The sequence below is a fragment of the Cibotium barometz genome, chromosome 9 (assembly GCF_041138505.1).
Source record: "Cibotium barometz isolate CiBa-2024 chromosome 9, ASM4113850v1, whole genome shotgun sequence".
Taxonomy (NCBI): domain Eukaryota; kingdom Viridiplantae; phylum Streptophyta; class Polypodiopsida; order Cyatheales; family Cibotiaceae; genus Cibotium; species Cibotium barometz.
Genome location: NC_141054.1, coordinates 15,393,848 through 15,412,549, shown reverse-complemented (window position 1 = coordinate 15,412,549; position 18,702 = coordinate 15,393,848). Strand labels below are relative to the sequence as shown.

The window sequence follows — 18,702 nt, the reverse complement described above, 5'->3', positions numbered from 1 at the left end:
AGGCTGCCTTTGTCAAGGCTAGTAAATCCTGACTTGCTTTGGCAATATTTTCTTTCTTAGTTCGTTTCCCTTAGTTTGGAAACTACCAGGGTGTTACCACTCGGTGGTTCCCTTACTAACATACTTATGCAGACTCAAATATATATATTATTGATTATACACGGTGATTTTAGGACAAAGAACTTGCAGCTATACATTTTTGCAAAACTAAGCAATGTTTGTATCTATGCCAACTTCCAAGAACTTCTCTCAAGGTTTTATGTTTTTCGGGAACTGTTGAGAATATGCAGCTCAAGATGTTTGCATATAAGTGTCATTGCAAGCCAAGTATATTTGCCATGACTAAGAAGTACCACACACACACGTGTGTGTATGTACACATGTAAACACAAACATATATGTAGACTACTAGACACATGCATTTGCATATCTAGACTGTACACACCCATGTGAACTCACACATCTATTTGTGTATTTTCACACTGTAAAGATCAGTATGTTGGTTTAAGCATATGTGCTATAGTCTAGGACTTGAAATGCATAGGATGATTGCCATATGTAGTATTTTTTTGAATCACAACAGACCCATTTTTTGATTTTTGCAGTAGTGGAAGTATTGCCCTTTGCAATGATTGTAGTTTTTACAATTGTCTGCATCTGCAAGTGCATTGTACCAAAGAAGCCGTATCATACCTTTCATCATTCTTCTCTTTTTTTATGTGAAGGGGGTGATGCAGCAGGCCAATGAACTGACCACATGTATGGTGATGTGTAGGTGCGCATACAGCTGGGACAGGGCTCAGCTGTGACTGTTGCGAAAGACATGCTTCAGAATGAGGGAGTTGGCTCTTTTTATAAGGTCTGATACAAACCATTTTTCAGTGTTGCCTTCTTGTAGTCAGAGTATTTACATGAAAGTATTCTTATTGATTGACAGGGAAACTTATGTCTTAACTGTTTCCTTGGCACGCAGTACAAATTCTGAATAATTTGGCCTGTAGATTATGCTAATATGCTGTTGGAAGCCCTGTGTGCACTGTGTACAAAAATTTATGTTTGGAACTAATGTCTACGAGGTTAGAGATGGTTTTTTTCTCAAAAATTATTGTGGGCAAGTTTTATGGTGGATGGGCATTGAAAACTCCATGTGATTAACTTGCATGCGTAGATTTTAGCATGTGGCATGCATGCAAAAGTAAGTGCATGCATGAGGTGCTTGTGGCATGTGCATTGTGTGCATGTTTTGAGTTCATGCAGCTTATGCAAGTGGCATGCAACACACTAGTACATGTTTCAAGAGGCTAGGTGCACGATGTTCTTAAGTGTGAAAGTGCATGCAGCCCTACATGTTAAAGGGGGATTGTGCATGCTCCAAAAGTACGTGCATGACGTTTTGAAGTGGGAAAGTGCATGCAGTCCTACATGCTATGCAAGGGATCCTCGACTGTGCATATGATATCTACCCTTTACTTTAATTTTCTTGAATTATTTCATGCAATTCTAAGTTAGATTGCAGAGTATGAGAATTCTTTACCTCTCTACACACAATACAACCTGTCTACAACAAGTCTATGCAGTCTACCTTCAATTTTGAGCTTGGGTGAAGCGGGTTGGAGCTTCTTGAAGGCAAATTTGGTACTGGTTTACCGCAGCAATCACTCTGTTCTTCTCTCTTCTTGAGAGGTAAGTGAACTTGTTAATGTGGGACTGTTAGGCCTGAAAGATTTCCACGAAGCAATGGATGTCGTACATGGTTATAGGGTTCTCCTAATGGAGCACCTCCTGAACTTTTGTCCAAGCAGATGCCCTAATGTTATCAAGGTAGTGTCCTTTGGTCGAAAGAACTCGGACTAATCATCGATGTAGAACGCATTGTCTTTCAATAATTGAAGTACTTGCTGAACATCCCACTCATGTCACTTTTCGGCAGTTGAGAAGTCGAGCACGCCATCCAAGAAGATGAAGTCACACTTGCCTATCAAGTGCTTGAATATCCTCAACATTATAAGATTGAATGTAGCTAGTGCATTTGCCAACCCAAAATGATGGGGAGTCTGCATGGTGCGGAAAGCTGTCTTGGGAATGTTCTCCACAATCCAAATGTGGTGGTATAAGGTCAATCTTTGAGAAGACTTTAGCATTGTCTAGATGTTCATCAAGGATATACTCAATGCATGGCATCAGAAACTTGCTCTTGATCATGAGCTTGTTGAGATGTGGTAACCGACATGTAACCATGATGATTCATTCTTTGGGCTGCCATCTTCATGCTTTTGGGACTCTCATACAGTTCCCGTTTGCTGCATTCTGCATCTTCTTCTAGCACACATCATCTCTTGGCTTTTGAACGTTGATACTATGGCGGAATAACGTGCTATGTGTTATGTACGTAATGCTAATCCTTGGGATTAGTGGCTGAGGGCATATGCTTATATGTAGTGTTGCGTGTGAACATGCACTACATTTAAGTAGTGTTGCGTGCAAACATATGCTTATATGTAGTGCTGTGTGTGAACATGCACTAACTCTAGGGGCACTTTTGTCCTATGGGATTTTCCTTGTTATGTACCTAGTGCTAATCCTCAAGATTAGTGGCCTAATCTGGTAGGGTTAGAGAAGCTCTGGGATCAGGAGAAAGCATGCTAATACATTCGACTAAGGTTATCAATAATAACCCATGTTTCACTTATATAGTGCCCATTGTTGCTATAAATAATCATCTTGTTATAACCCCACGGATCTCCTAAACACAGAACATGTGATTAGTACAAATCCCCTAAGATAGGTGCAAGCCAACTCACCTCCCAACCGTAGGTTTTATGCTTCGAACCACCCCTATGCTAGGGGCTAAGGTTTGACTCCCACATATCCATGCCAATTTTCCCTATAGAGGCCTTTGGCATGCTGAACTATGCTTTGCCACATGTGTGGCTGGGGTCTTGGTCAAACTTCGACGAGTAGTGATGTTTTGACAACAATAACTTATATAGTGCTCACTGTTGCTATAAATATAACCATCATGGTATAAATAGCCAATACACATGGATTTATTAATAATGATCTTTGCCATCCATATAGTTTGCTTTCTCCTAATCTGAGGGCTCCCCTAACCTTGTTGTATTAGGCCATTAATCTTGAGGATTAGCACTAGGTACATAACATTTCCCCTCGACATTTGGTGTGAAAGGACACCTAGACTAGGTTTATTATTATTACTTGTACTTGCCACTTATCATTATTGTGTGAATATACGTGCACGTACTTCCTCCCCCTCTCTCTCAATCGATTTGCTTCCTACGTGTGTGCGAGCTTTGATTGTTCCTACTTGCCAACATTTGGTATCAGAGAAAGGGTCCTGCTATTTTTAGGGTTTTTGCTCATTCCCAAACCTTTCATACAGGGTACATAACAATACAACCTGAATTCGTATGTGTAGTCAAAATTAGCAAGCCCTAATCTCAAAACTGCACGACCAAACCCTGATTGAGTTTCGCCTTCATATGTGTGTTCGCTGTGCTTTGTACATCATCTCTACAAACTCTGAACTTATTTGGAGGTAGTACATTGGTTATGTGGCATTTTGTATCTGCATACACAAAATTGAAGTTGAAAAAGTTGCAAGCGTTTGGGGATTTTCTGATTTTGGGGCTCCTAAGCTTTTGACATTGGCTATCTACACACAACACTACTCCGATGTCCACAAATTACATTCGTAAGTGCAAAATTGAGGCTTTTCGCTACTCTTTTCTTTAGTTTCTTGCAGTAAGTTTGCATAGGACAAGCACATGTGACTGCATTTGGTGGTAGTTTGTGCTCATTGTGCGTGGCAGTGCACATTAGTGCATATTTGGGTTACATATAGGATATTGTGCCTCTTGTCAGGTCTTGTCAGTTGTGCATTTTGCAAAATGACACAAAATGCAGTATGTGTATTTGGTGTTTTGTCCCAAGAGGTCAAACTTGATGGGAGCAATTACTCCTTGTGGAGTTTTATGGTTAGAAACTTGCTGGTTGCCAAGGCTTGTGGGGCTATGCCAATGGTGACGAGCCTGGTCTTGTAGATATTGTACTTGCCACTCCTGGCATGGCAGAGGTGATGAGTTGGCTCATGTTAGCATATTGATCCCCATATTCTGCCCATGTATTGTGTCCATATTTGATCCCTTTTATGGCCCTTGGTTGTGGGCTGGCCACCCCTATTTTCACCCTATTTTTCCCCGTTTTCCTGGTATTTTTCCCAAGTCGGGTGATGCTCCTCCAGTCGGCCAGTCCAGTTGGCTAGGTCTTGTGTTCCAGTCGGCCAGCCCCTCATGGCCTATATATAGGTGGGGTAGCCTCTTCACTTTTCATAGCTTGGTCATCTATTGTATCCCCACTTATGAGACCTTTATAACTCTTGCTTGGGATTGCTTTCATTATAGTATATTCAGCTTAGTTGCTTCATATCTCTGTCTCTCTCTCTCTCTCTTGCACTTCTCAGATCACTTTCAACTCCAACACCTACTCCTGCCGCTTAGGAACAAAGAAGATGGGATGCACGTGATGCCTAGTATTGATCTCTTTGTTTGTCAAGGGATCAATTATTCCACACGTATGGTCATGCAAGACTTCACAACATGCATGGGATGTTCTTGAAACTACATATTAGGCAAAGAATGAGGCCAGTGTTGCATACCGCAAGAAAGAACTTGAGAACGTGGAGATGCATGAAGGTAATAGCATGGCCAATCATCTTATGAAGATCTAGGATCTTCGGGAGCAGTCGCTTGATATTGATGAGATCATTCCTGAAAAGGAACTTGGATGGCCGGCATGGGTACCTTGGTCCGTGAACTTCGTATAAAACTGCCTTATTCTTCGACAGAAGCCATGCTTCCATCTGTGGAGGAGAATTTGTTCCGGCTCTATGACCTCTGCCACATCGATCATATCTGGTTGTTGCTCTTTTGATACATCCTACAATGTTGGACTTACATATTACTGCAACCAAGAAACATGAAAGACATTGTGCATAGTCCAACTCTTCGGCAACTTAACTATAAAGAGACATCACTTAACTTTTGAATGATTGGAAAAGAGCCGAAACTACGGAATGAAAGCTTGGGACAATGCTTGATCACTTGCTTCAGCCGTTCCTTCACGATGCGGAGATATACCCAATCCCTGTCACGTGCAGCCTGCACTGGGGTACACAATCACAACTGGCATGATCACCAGTGCAACATTTGTACAGAAGTAGAACCTTCCTTTTTTGGAAAGAAGGGACACTTGGCTGCAAATTGTCCCAACTTGCCAGAGCAAGAAGCCAAAGAGATTGGAAGATCATCAATTTGACATCATGCTAGGAAGTTCGACAAGTGGTTTGCAGTGGTGCTTAGCCCATTGCATGTTTCAATAAATAAAGCCGTGGAATCTTTGTGGACCAAAGCTGAAACAGAACCCTTCTGAAGCATTGAGACTTTATGCTAGCAAAGGACCGGTGTTGGTTATTGTAAACCTTTTTGTGGTTGAACATGATGAGGTTGCATTGAAACAGTCTTGAACCAAGAAGGCCATGCTGCGGCCTATGAACGTCAAAGACAACAAGGCATTTCTTTGGTCATGTTCCCTCTTGGTTCTCTAAGCAAGGAATTCTTCGTCTCTGAGAAGGCGTTTGAATTCGTGAAAGTCATGGTACTCTTTTGATGACATGGCTGTGGTCTCGTGAGAAAGGCTGTCGGCCTTGGTTCCCATCTTGAAGTCCTGTATTGGCCTATAGTTTTTTAGCCCTTGGTCTCCCTTTGCTCTAACATGGCTTTGTCACCCCAATAAAGTTTCTTCAAGAGAAATCTTGCTCTGATACCACTGTAAGCCTAGAGGAGCGTGCCATGATAGACTCAACCATGTGTCCAAGAGAGAAAGATAATATAGAGAGAGGGAAATAGAAATGTGTCAAATTCCCATAGGATCACCTCGTAGAACGCTCTTGGTAAAAGACTCGAAACCTGTAAACAAAACCAAGCAAACGTGAAGGGTTGCAGGCTTGACTCACCTCCCAACCTTGACAGCCGTGGGTAAGCCCACAAGTCTTGGCTATCCTCATCGAGCCACGAGCTGAGCTAACTAGATGGACATACCGACCAATCTCTACCTCGTGACGTCCCATACTGCCACGAAGCTACCCTCGCGGGCCTCGAGACTGCTACCGGTCTCGGTTGCATAAAGCAGGTGCACGTCTGCACTAGATCCAGGCTCCGGACCGTAGAGCTCTCACAAAGACACGCGAGACTCTATGAACTAATGACTAACCTTGGCCACTCTTTTATAGGCTCTTGGCCGGTCATCGGGCGTCCACACTTGGACGTCCGCCCGTCCATACTAGGGTGCCCGCACGTTAGTCTATCCCTAACTCAGCTCGCCAATCAGCCTGCCTAGCTCCAAGCTTCCCCAAACCTTGAAGCTAGTCTTGTGTATGTGTAACACACGGTAGATACACACTGTGCACATGATATACTCCCCTTCCTCTAAGAGCTCACTCTTGAGCTCACTAAAAAGCCAAGATAATCCCTCTGAAGGGTAGTCAATGTCTCCCATGTAGTGTCCTAGTATTACGCAATCGTCTTTCACGAAATCCAAGAATCTTTTCAGGTTCGTGTGAAACAAATGTCATATCCTCGACATCTATGATTTCTTGAGTAACTAACTGGTCAGTTCCACCCAGTACTTCCTTAAGTCTACTGACATGAAATACAGGATGAACTTTCACATGAAAAGGCAAATCCAATTCATATGCAACTGAACCAATCCGTCGTGTAATACGAAATGGTCCACAATATCTAGGAGATAATTTCGGAGATCGACCTGTTCGTAAAGTCTCGGAATCTTTTGGAACTCGCAAATACATGATTGTTCTTTTAGAGAACTCTCTGGGTGAACGACGTCTATTAGAATAAAATCCATCTCGGTCTTGAGCACTTCTAATAGATTCCTTCGCAACTTGTAACATTTCTTGCATATCTTGCAAAAAATTACGTGCTGCATCATGCTGAAGTCTTGAGAATCCCACTGTAACAGGTGATCTAGGTTGAAAACCATACATAAGGATGAAAGGACTAAAACCTGTACTCCTATGCTTAGTACTGTTATATGCAAATTCTAACATAGGAAGATAATTGAAACCGATCCCGTCAAGTGGGAAAGACTCCGTTGGACACCCACACGCTTAATAGCACAACTTTAAAACCACAAATTTGAAATGGACAACTTAATACAACTTGAAATTGAAATGAAATGAAATGGAAAGATGGACACCAGCACTGGGGCCGGAACGGGCCGACCCCCCCTCAATATATGATATATTTATTGGGAGTATTTAATGAATACAATGCTCCATGGGTTCCAAGAACCAGATGATGTCCATGTACATATGAAAAGAGTACCAAACAAATAGGCTCGAAGTCGAATTTCGATGTAGAAGCTTGAAGCAGTACGACCACTGGTGTGGTCCAATCTCTACGGTCCTGTGCTTTCACTGGACTCCGCGGAGAGCGCCTCACTGGTGTTCCGAGACCACGCACAAACAGGCGCTCTCGTACTAACGCCTGGCTCTCCCGATCTCAGCACCTTTGGACCGAGGTTCTCCAATAGAGCTTGGACAACCCGGCACCGAATGGGTGTTGGCCGAGCGGGACGAATCCCTTATCAGATTTAAACATAAAATACTTTACTTAAATCTGAAATTCACTTACTTGTAGATGGTTGATAGAAAACTAATACTCGTGGTATGATGAAGCCACCCAGGAGATGCGAAGTCCCCTTGTAGAACACCAGTGGAGAAGAGATGGCAACTTGCAGCCACCGGCCTGTAGGCATCGTTTGCGGGAGTGCACACACACTCGGTGGACAGCCGCCTGCTGAAGCTAGGACGCTGCTTGCATGAAAGGGACAGCAGCCTGTGAGGTGGAAGTGCAGGTTGTTGGAGAGAACATGCGCAGCCACCAACAGTAGGTGCTGCAGCCGTCAGGTAGTAGTGCACAGCCGCCTGACTATTAAGGTACGGTTGCTGTACAGGGGAAGATAGCCGCCTGTTGGAGAGGAAAGAAAGGGCAGTTTGCTGGTGAAAACGCGCGGACCAAGGGATTCACCTGCAGAGAGCAGCGTATGCTGTATGGAGGTGGCTGCCTGCAGCAGTGCTTATATGTGTGAAGCGCACCTGTAGTCAACGCTAGCCGCCTGTAGAAGAGGAGGCGCAGCCAGCGGCAGAGGAAACAGAAGCAGTCACCTTCATGAAAACATGCGCCAAGGGAGAGTCGCCGGTTGTCTCACGTAAGGTGGAAGCGATGATGTCTACGCTTGAAGGAGGGAGCCCTTTTTTTAATAAAATAAAAGTGGAGTCTTCTCTAGTGAATTCCACGCATGCATGTGGGGGGACTAGTGTGGGTAGGTGACCATGCGCACCCCCACACTCACTTAAAAGTGGGACTTCCCACCTGGCCCCTAAGTGGGTGCCCAAAGTGGTGCCCACATTTAAGTGAATGTGAACATTAAACCTTATAAAATAAAAGGTTAGAATATGAAACATTAAAACAATATGTGCGACATACTTACCACCTGTTCACATGCACCAAAATTCGTCAGAATACAGAGCAGACTTCACGACTCACTGGCAGGCGTCCCCGCTCAGTAAGTAACACGTCAAGCAGGCAAACACACAAATACATGTCATGCGAAAACAGTTTCAAACATGCAAAATATGTGTGCATGTGCAAATAGTAACATGGACATATCTCCCGTTCATGGAACAAGTACAAAATATCTGTCGACACAAAACTGGCACGACATAAAATATAAAATCTTGGTCTTCCTATGGAGTGACAGTTCCATAGGTAAGACACAGTTCCAGGCACGAGTCTCCCTATGGTGTGACAGTCCCATAGGCAAAACACGGCACGAATACTGGCTCTTCCATGGCGTGACAATCCCATGGGTCGAACACAGTCCAGATCATACACGGGTGGCATTGGTCTGGCTCCCGTCCATACGACACCATCCTGCTAACACGGGTGGCACCAGTCTGGCTCCCGTCCATGTCAGCAAAATACTGGCCTCTTCACACGAGACACCGGCTTGGCCTCAAGTGAACGAGACGCAAAAACTGGAGATGGACCAAATGGTCGGCCAATTGGTGACATCCCCCCGGGCTTCTAAAGAGTTGACCTCAACTGAAAAGCCTCAAGATATGCCTGCAACAATTGTGGATAATCTGCAAAATAATCCTCATTTACCCATTTGGCATCAATAGGCAAATAATTCTTAAACTTCACAAGGTATCTCCTGGAAAGCTTTCCTGCAGGTAGCTTTCTCTCCTTGTGAAAAACAATCTGTTCTGGCTGCAGGATTTCCTCAAGCTCTTCAATCTCTGGTGGATCTTCTGTGACAGGCTCATCAGGATCTGGCCCCACATATTTTTGAAATAGACTCACATGAAAAGCATTGTGAATCTTCCAATGACTAGGTAAAGCAAGCCTGTAGGACACTTCATTGATCTTCTGAATCACCTTGAAGGGTCCATAATAGCGAGGAGAAAGCTTAGGATATGATCCTTCTCGTCCTGGCCTCTTCCGAAGCCTAGCCTTCTCAAATTTCAGCAATACCCAATCACCTTCTTTGACTTCCATGTCCCTTCTATGCTTGTCAGTAGCCATTTTATGCTTATCCTGAGATCTTGCAATGACTGTCCGCACCTGACCAAAGGCAACATCCAAGTCACGAACATATTCATCAGCTGCAAAAATCTCATCCTTTGTACGAAGGATGGGTGGCAAGACCACTCTGCCATAAATAATCTCAAACGGAGCCTTTCTCGTGGAAGCATGGATCGTATTGTTGTAGGCAAACTCAACAAGTGGAAGATACTTCTCCCATACACTCTTTTGATCTGCCACATAACATTTCAATAAATCCAACATGGCTGAATTTGCAGCTTCACTTTGGCCATCCGTTTGGGGATGATAAGCTGATGAAAACTCAAGTTTAGTACCCATATTATCAAACAAAGCCCTCCAAAAGAGGCTTGTAGTCCTGGGATCTCTATCCCCAACAATGGATTTAGGCATACCATGATGCTTGAAAATATTAGCAAGAAAAAGCTTTACCATATGATCCGCTTTGATGGTTTTCTTGACGGGCAAGAAGTGAGCTTGCTTGCTAAACCTGTCCACAATAGTCCAAATAGCATCATTCCCATGCTGGGATCGAGGCAAATCCATAATAAAATCCATCGTGATACTTTCCCAAGGTTGCGAGGGAATAGGCAATGGCTGAAGCAAACCTGGAGGCTTTTGCCTGTCAAATTTCACCTTTTGGCAAGTAATACATGCACGCACATAAGCCTCAATGTCTTTACGCATGCTCGGCCAAAAGAAATACCTCTGAATCATGCGAGTAGTAGGCATAATACCTCTATGACCAGCATAAGGTGGAGCGTGACATTCGTCCATAACCTTTGGATGCAAATCCTTCACCACACATAGGCAATTATCCTTCATGAGATAACCCTCGTTGATAACATAAGAGGCATGTGAATGACCAGCCATCAAATCAGTCCATAAATGGCAAAAATCAGCATCCAAATGATACAAATCTCTCATAGCAGATAGATCTCCATGAGAGGCCACTGAGACTGCAGCAACATAAGGCCTCCTAGATAGTGCATCGGCCACCACATTTTTCTTTCCTGGAGTATGCACAATCTGAAAATGAAACATGGAAAGAAAGTTTGCCATTCTCATCTGTTTCTCTGAAAGCTTGGTTTGAGATAGAAAGTATCTCAAGCTTTGATGATCTGTCTTGACTACAAATTCAGTCCCAAGAAGGTAATGTTTCCAAATCTTTAAGGCGTGAATTACAGCCAAGAGCTCTTTCTCATAGATATCCATATGAAGCTCAGCATCATGCAAACGACGGCTCTCGTATGCAACTGCATGCCCTTCTTGATTTAGGACAGCTCCTATGCAATCACCACAAGCATCACATTCAACCACGAATGACTTGTGCAAGTCAGGAACAATCAATACTGGACCACATATGATCGCATGCTTGAGCTGCAAGAAAGCATCCTGTTTCTTTGAAGTCCATTTGAAAGCAGTTTCCTTCTTCGTGAGATCATGTAGAGGAGTGGCAATCATAGCAAAATGCCTTATGAAACGCCTATAGTACGAACATAATCCCAGAAAACTACGTACTTGATGTACGTTTTGCAATTCGGGCCAATTCCGAATGGTCTCTATCTTTGCAGGATCCATTGTAACTCCATCCTTGGATACAATATGTCCCAGATAATGAATCTCTGAAAGGAAAAACTCACTTTTCTTGGCATTGACGAAAAGTTTATGCTTCCGCAACTCTTCGAACACTGTGACCAAATGAGTTCTGTGTTCCTGCTCATTCTTGGAGAAAACCAAGATATCATCAAAGAAGACTCCTGTAAACTTGCGATGGGGTCGGAATATCCTATCCATCATACGATTAAAAGTAGCAGGAGCATTGGTGAGACCAAAAGGCATTACCAAGAATTCATATAATCCGAAGGCTGTCCTGAATGCAGTCTTATGGACATCTTGTGGCACCACGCGTATCTGGTGATAACCACTCTTCAAATCAAGTCTGCTAAAACAAGCTGAGCCATCAAGCTTATCCAAGATATCATCAATACGTGGAATTGGGAATCTGTTCTTGATGGTAAGCTTGTTCAAAGCTCTATAGTCCACACACATACGGAATGATCCGTCCTCCTTTTGAACAAGAAGCACAGGAGAGCAGTAAGGTGAGGAACTGGGCTGAACCAAACCTTTCTCTAAAAGCTCGTTTACCTGCTTCATGATTTCTTCTTGTTGGGCAGCACTCACGCGGTATGCGGGTTTGTTAGGTGGAGAACTACTTGGCACAAGATCTATGCGGTGATCTTCGGGCCTTTGGGGAGGTAATTCACCTGGCAACGAGTCAGTAAAATAGTCTTTGAATGCATTAAGAAAATTCAGCCTATCATTAGACATAGCATCCACATTTTGATGATTTGGCACAAGACTATCACGCACAAAAACCAAGTACGCTGAAAGACTCTTTTTCATTGCTTTATTAATTTGGATGTGTGATACAAGTGGGATGGAATCCCCTTCTTTGCCAGCATCAATAAAATGCATGCGGCCTTTATGCATAAAAGAAATCATATTAGACTTGTAATCTTTGCGGGGCTCAAGCCTATGGTGCCACGGCTTGCCCAACAATACATCACATCCATTCAGTGGAGCAACTAGGAAATGCTCATTATCAAGGTAGCCCTGGATATGGATGCGCAACTTCCCTATCAAAGGGGTAACCTGCACCTCTTTACCAATAAATGCAGCTTCGGCTTCAATCTGAGGTCCCATGTTTTCAACCTCAATACCCAATGCAGCTGCCATTTGCATAGAGATGAAATTGTCAGTTGCACAGTCATCAAACATGAAGAGTGCGGGCTGATCCTTGATTTGCCCCCAAGCCTTGCAAACCATACGCTCTTTTGCATCATGACCTGTATTTCCTTGCACATCAGGAACTGCATGTACATTAGCTTTGGTGTGCTTGTCCTCGTGCTTTGGTTTGCGATCTGGGCATTGCCGAAACATGTGGTCTTTGCTACCACAAGAAAAGCATTTTCCATCCTTGGCATATTGCTCTCTTTGCTCCGGGGTTAAGCCGAATTTGTTTTTCCTTGGGCCCTGTTCTTTAGATGTGTTATTTTCAGCTTTACCACCCTTGTAGGGCTCCCGGAAGTTCTTTTTAGGTGGCTGTCCACCCTTTTGCTGATTTGGGACAGCCTTGTCCTTCCCCTTGGAACCTCCTTGATCCTGCTTAATCTTGAGCACCAATTGCTCCGTAGCAGAGCAGAAGCTGTGAGTTGTTGCAACGTATGTTTCGGGTGCAATTCAATGCCCGAACGATATGCTGGTTGCAGTCCAAAACGAAACTTCCTCTTTCTTTCATCCTCAGTGATTTGCATGAAGGGAGTCACTTCCAGCAACACTTTCCAGAATTTGTTAACATACTGTTGCACACTTTCATTATCTCTTTGTTCCAGCCTGTCCCACTTTTGAGTGAGAGTTTGCTCTGCATTTGGTGGCAAGAATTGAGCATAAAATCTATCCTTGAATTCCTTCCAAGTGGAGATGGGATCCTTGGTGATCTTTTCAGTGTTCCACCAATGGGCAGCAGTCCCTTTCAAAAACATGCTAGCATGGCGCACCTTTGACTTTTCTGTGAAATCCTCATCGCTAAAAGCAATGTCGAACTGTGCCACAAATGCTAACACCTTTGAAGCATCATGTTCACCATGAAAAGCATCAAAGTTAACAGATTTGTCACCTGCTTTGAATTCCTTGAGCTTCCTGGCATGAGGCTCATGGTCTTCTCTTTTTCTTTTCCCCTTATCCAACGGGGTAGCCCTGTCTGCATGGGCTCCATGGGCCGTCATAGAAATTTCATGGGGCACGGTGGCATGTGCTCCACAAACTCGAAACTCAGATGCATGTGACTTACCTGCATATGGCATTGTCTCTCCATGAGACAACTCAGAAGGCAAAATTTTTCTGGAAGTAGACCTGTCACCATGAGATACATGTCTTGCATGCATGTGACTTTCATGCCCTCCATGAGTACTGGCATATATATATCTGTCAGGCTTAGTGCCTTGGGGAGAAGATGCATGTCGAGAGGTGACTGTCACCTCTTCCTTTTGCATAAAAGATTTCAGCCTTTGAGATGCGGGATCTCCTTGCTTCAAACGAGGTGGATTTCTGAATTTCAGCTCTCCGTCATCCCCCTCTTTGATATCACCTTTACGGAGGAGGTAGGCAAGTGCCAACTCCCTTGGTTTCTTGCCCACTTCACGAGCCATTGATTCGAAAGTTACATCTACCATAGCATCAGCCTTCCTGGCTTCAATAGCACTTTGCAGATGGGGATCTTCATGCAAAAACTTTAACTCTTGCTCTTGAGCCTGCAAAAGTTTTCTCATATGTTCCATTTCAGCCCTCATAGCATCAGGCTCTTGTTCAAGCATAACTGTCTTTCGTGGAGACAGTTGACCCTTTGATTCACTATCAATGACCCTTTCAAGGGGCTTGTGCCTACCACGCAGGGCATCAGACCATAGTCACCAGGGAACGGGAACGGATATGGGAACGAGGGGCCAATCCGGAACGAGAACGGGACCCCTTGCAATCCGGAACGGGATCCGGAACGACACGTTATCATATTTCAATACAGATGAGTAGACAAATATACAATTAAAAGCAGGTAAAAAGAGACAAATATACAATTGAAAGTAGACAAAAAAAGACAAGAATTTGATAGCAAACTCAATGACCTTGTTCATATTTAGAAAACCAGAAGTACAATAGCTTGTACAATGTACAGCCACATAGTGAAAGCTAGATAGCTAAGAACAAAGAAACCTAAAGTCCTAGGTGATATCAAATAGGTGCAAAGATGTCAGCTAGATCATCCATAGATGCATCATGCATCGATGCAGGTGGAGGTGGAGGGTCGTCATCATCCGACTCAGACTGTGGCTCCATATCTATGAAGCTCTCATGGTCAAAGTCACCACTAGCAACCTGGGCTAATAGTCGCAAGTTGGCTGACACATACACAAGGTCATTTGTTCTGGTAGTGAGTAGCCGATTTCTCTTCTTCGAGGCAACATGGCTAAAAACACTCCATAGTTGCTCAATTGGAGAAGAACTTGCATTCTGACTGAGAATGCGCATTGCAAGCCGTTGTAGCTCTGGAGTACCCGATCCGTAGTTCTCCCACCAAAGAGCACCTCCCATAAGTGTCCTATCTTGCTGGGCATCTGCTGAACCAAAATTACCTGTCTTTGCTCTGTACTTTCCCAAATCAATTCTAATCTTGCTTCTCATCGTAGCATCAGGCACCAATCTGGCAAGGATTTTGTCCTAGCCATTTGTGACTTCTTCATCCGATTCCTGGCCTTTGCCTTGAAACTCTGGATCAATCACAAATGCAGCTGCATGCATTGGTCAGTGATATCGGTCCCACCTTGCTTGACACAAACTTTGAAGTTCTGCCTTCTTTGTTGTGTCGGGCTCCAAAGAAAGGATACGCTCCACCATCTTGTCCATGCCCTCATAAACTTTGCCAATGCAAGGTTTTTTCCCATCCACCATACGCAGCATGTAGATAATGGGCTTCGTAATGTTGACAACATGCTCAATCTTCACCCACAAAGGAGCATCCATGATGTGGTCACATTGAAAGCGATGTGGTCATGGTAGAAGAACCTTGCAATAGCTGCATCCACGGCTTCTCGTTTGCGTGGATTCCAAGAACCCGCAAGAGTTCTTTGCGTGCCTTTGGGGGGTGGTGGTTGATGCACGGAAGAAGAGCCTACGGATGTGGAGAAGTTGCTTGAAGGAGTTGTAAAGAATGAGGGGTTCGCAGCCATAGCTCTTGGAGGAGGAGCACGAAAAATCACTTCATTATGCCTAGCTTCTAGCTCTCTCTTTTTCTCAGCTGAGATTGACAAGCATGGTTGGATTTCTTGTCCCGGCTCATGGATTAGGTGACCTCGAACTCGGTTGACTCCCTCATGTTTGGTGCTGCCACAATAGCGACATTTCCACTTCCTAGCTCCTCCGCCTTGATTGGCCTCAAGAATATCCACCTCATCCCACCATGACCATGCTTCGTTCTTCTTGGCTCTCTTGGTTCCCTTAGGAGGCATTATATGAGAGAGAGAGAGAGAGAGAGAGAGAGAGAGAGAGAGAGAGAGAGAGATTGTACTTGGCTTTGAGAGAGAGATTGTACTTGGCTATGAGAGAGAGAAAGCTGTCTTGGTTCCCTTATGAGAGAGAGAGAGAGAGAGAGATTGTACAATGTACTTGGCTATGAATAATGAGAGAGAGAGATTGTACTTGGCTATGCACAGTGCACACTGTACTTGCAGCTGCACTCTGGAGTCTGCAGGTTTTTATAAGTTCTCAGAGAGGTACGTTTTTTTTTAAACGTTGATATTGACGTTTTTTTTTTGAACGTTGCAGGGCAGCCTGGCAGGTAGTCTTTCAACGTTAAAAAAAAACGTTGCATAATCTTTTTTTTTTCCCATGTTTTTTTTTTAGGGGTCGGCGGCGGCGCTACTTGCAGGTATCCGTTTTTTTTTTAATACAAAGGGTGCCCAAAACGTTTTGGGCATCCTTTAAAAAAGGCCCAAAATTTGGGCCTTTTTTAAAGGGTGCCCAAAACGTTTTGGGCACCCGTAACCCTTCTACTCAAAAAAAAAAAAAAAAGAACGATACGCTATTACGCTGCCGGCGGCCAGAAAGTGGAAAAAAAAAACGTCAAGGGTGCCGTTTCGCGAATTCAGGGAAAAAAAATAGAAAAAGCGTTCCTCCACGTTCCGCCGTTCCCAAGTTCCATTCCTCCACGTTCCCCCGTTCCACACCAATGGAACGGCGTTCCCATGTGACTATGCATCAGACCCACGAGAGGCACTAGATGGACCCCTCGAATTTGGCACTTCCAAAGGGTTGCCTTGGCTGTCCATTGTGTTTTAAGTTTGCTAAAAGCGGGATGTCCAGTACACAGGTTCGTTTCCCCACTAGGAAGAGGGAAACAACCGTGCTCTGATACCAATGAAACCGATCCCGTCAAGCGGGAAAGACTCCGTTGGACACCCACACGCTTAATAGCACAACTTTAAAACCACAAATTTGAAATGGACAACTTAATACAACTTGAAATTGAAATGAAATGAAATGGAAAGATGGACACTAGCACTGGGGCCGGAACGGGCCGACCCCCCCCTCAATATATGATATATTTATTGGGAGTATTTAATGAATACAATGCTCCATGGGTTCCAAGAACCAGATGATGTCCATGTACATATGAAAACAATACCAAACAAATAGGCTCGAAGTCGAATTTCGATGTAGAAGCTTGAAGCAGTACGACCACTGGTGTGGTCCAATCTCTACGGTCCTGTGCTTTCACTGGACTCCGCGGAGAGCGCCTCACTGGTGTTCCGAGACCACGCACAAACAGGCGCTCTCATACTAACGCCTGGCTCTCCCGATCTCAGCACCTTTGGACCGAGGTTCTCCAATAGAGCTTGGACAACCCGGCACCGAACGGGTGTTGGCCGAGCGGGACGAATCCCTTATCAGATTTAAACATAAAATACTTTACTTAAATCTGAAATTCACTTACTTGTAGATGGTTGATAGAAAACCAATACTCGTGGTATGATGAAGCCACCCAGGAGATGCGAAGTCCCCTTGTAGAACACCAGTGGAGAAGAGATGGCAACTTGCAGCCACCGGCCTGTAGGGCATCGTTTGCGGGAGTGCACACACACTCGGTGGACAGCCGCCTGCTGAAGCTAGGACGTTGCTTGCATGAAAGGGACAGCAGCCTGTGAGGTGGAAGTGCAGGTTGTTGGAGAGAACATGCGTAGCCACCAACAGTAGGTGCTGCAGCCGTCAGGTAGTAGTGCACAGCCGCCTGACTATTAAGGTACAGTTGCTGTACAGGGGAAGATAGCCGCCTGTTGGAGAGGAAAGAAAGGGCAGTTTGCTGGTGAAAACGCGCAGCCTGCAGGACCAAGGGATTCGCCTGCAGAGAGCAGCGTATGCTGTATGGAGGTGGCTGCCTGCAGTAGTGCTTATATGTGTGAAGCGCACCTGTAGTCAACGCTAGGCGCCTGTAGAAGAGGAGGCGCAGCTAGCGGCAGAGGAAACAGAAGCAGTCACCTTCATGAAAACATGCGCCAAGGGAGAGTCGCCGGTTGTCTCACGTAAGGTGGAAGCGATGATGTCTACGCTTGAAGGAGGGAGCCCTTTTTTTAATAAAATAAAAGTGGAGTCTTCTCTAGTGAATTCCACGCATGCATGTGGGGGGACTAGTGTGGGTAGGTGACCATGCCCACCCCCACACTCACTTAAAAGTGGGACTCCCCACCTTGGCCCCAAGTGGGTGCCCAAAGTGGTGCCCACATTTAAGTGAATGTGAACATTAAACCTTATAAAATAAAAGGTTAGAATATGAAACATTAAAACAATATGTGCGACATACTTACCACCTGTTCACATGCACCAAAACTCGTCAGAATACAGAGCAGACTTCACGACTCACTGGCAGGCGTCCCCGCTCAGTAAGTAACACGTCAAGCAGGCAAACACACAAATACATGTCATGCGAAAACAGTTTCAAACATGCAAAATATGTGTGCATGTGCAAATAGTAACATGGATATATCTCCCGTTCATGGAACAAGTACAAAATATCTGTCGGCACAAAACTGGCACGACATAAAATATAAAATCCTGGTCTTCCTATGGAGTGACAGTCCCATAGGTAAGACACAGTTCCAGGCACGAGTCTCCCTATGGTGTGACAGTCCCATAGGCAAAACACGGCACGAATACTGGCTCTTCCATGGCGTGACAATCCCATGGGTCGAACACAGTCCAGATCATACACGGGTGGCATTGGTCTGGCTCCCGTCCATACGACACCATCCTGCTAACACACGGGTGGCACCAGTCTGGCTCCCGTCCATGTCAGCAAAATACTGGCCTCTTCACACGAGACACCGGCCTGGCCTCAAGTGAACGAGACGCAAAAACTGGAGATGGACCAAATGGTAGGCCAATTGGTGACAAT

General features: G+C 44.6%; 1 protein-coding gene across 1 annotated transcript in view; it reads left to right on the top strand.

The window, feature by feature from the left end:
- The window catches only part of LOC147635296 (mitochondrial dicarboxylate/tricarboxylate transporter DTC-like), a 30,015-nt gene that overhangs the window by 535 nt on the left and 10,778 nt on the right, over positions 1-18,702 (top strand). Inside the window, exon 2 of the mRNA XM_086802541.1 lies at positions 776-859. Within this exon, the coding sequence (XP_086658667.1) occupies positions 776-859 (84 nt within the window). The remainder of the gene's footprint in view (positions 1-775; positions 860-18,702) is intronic.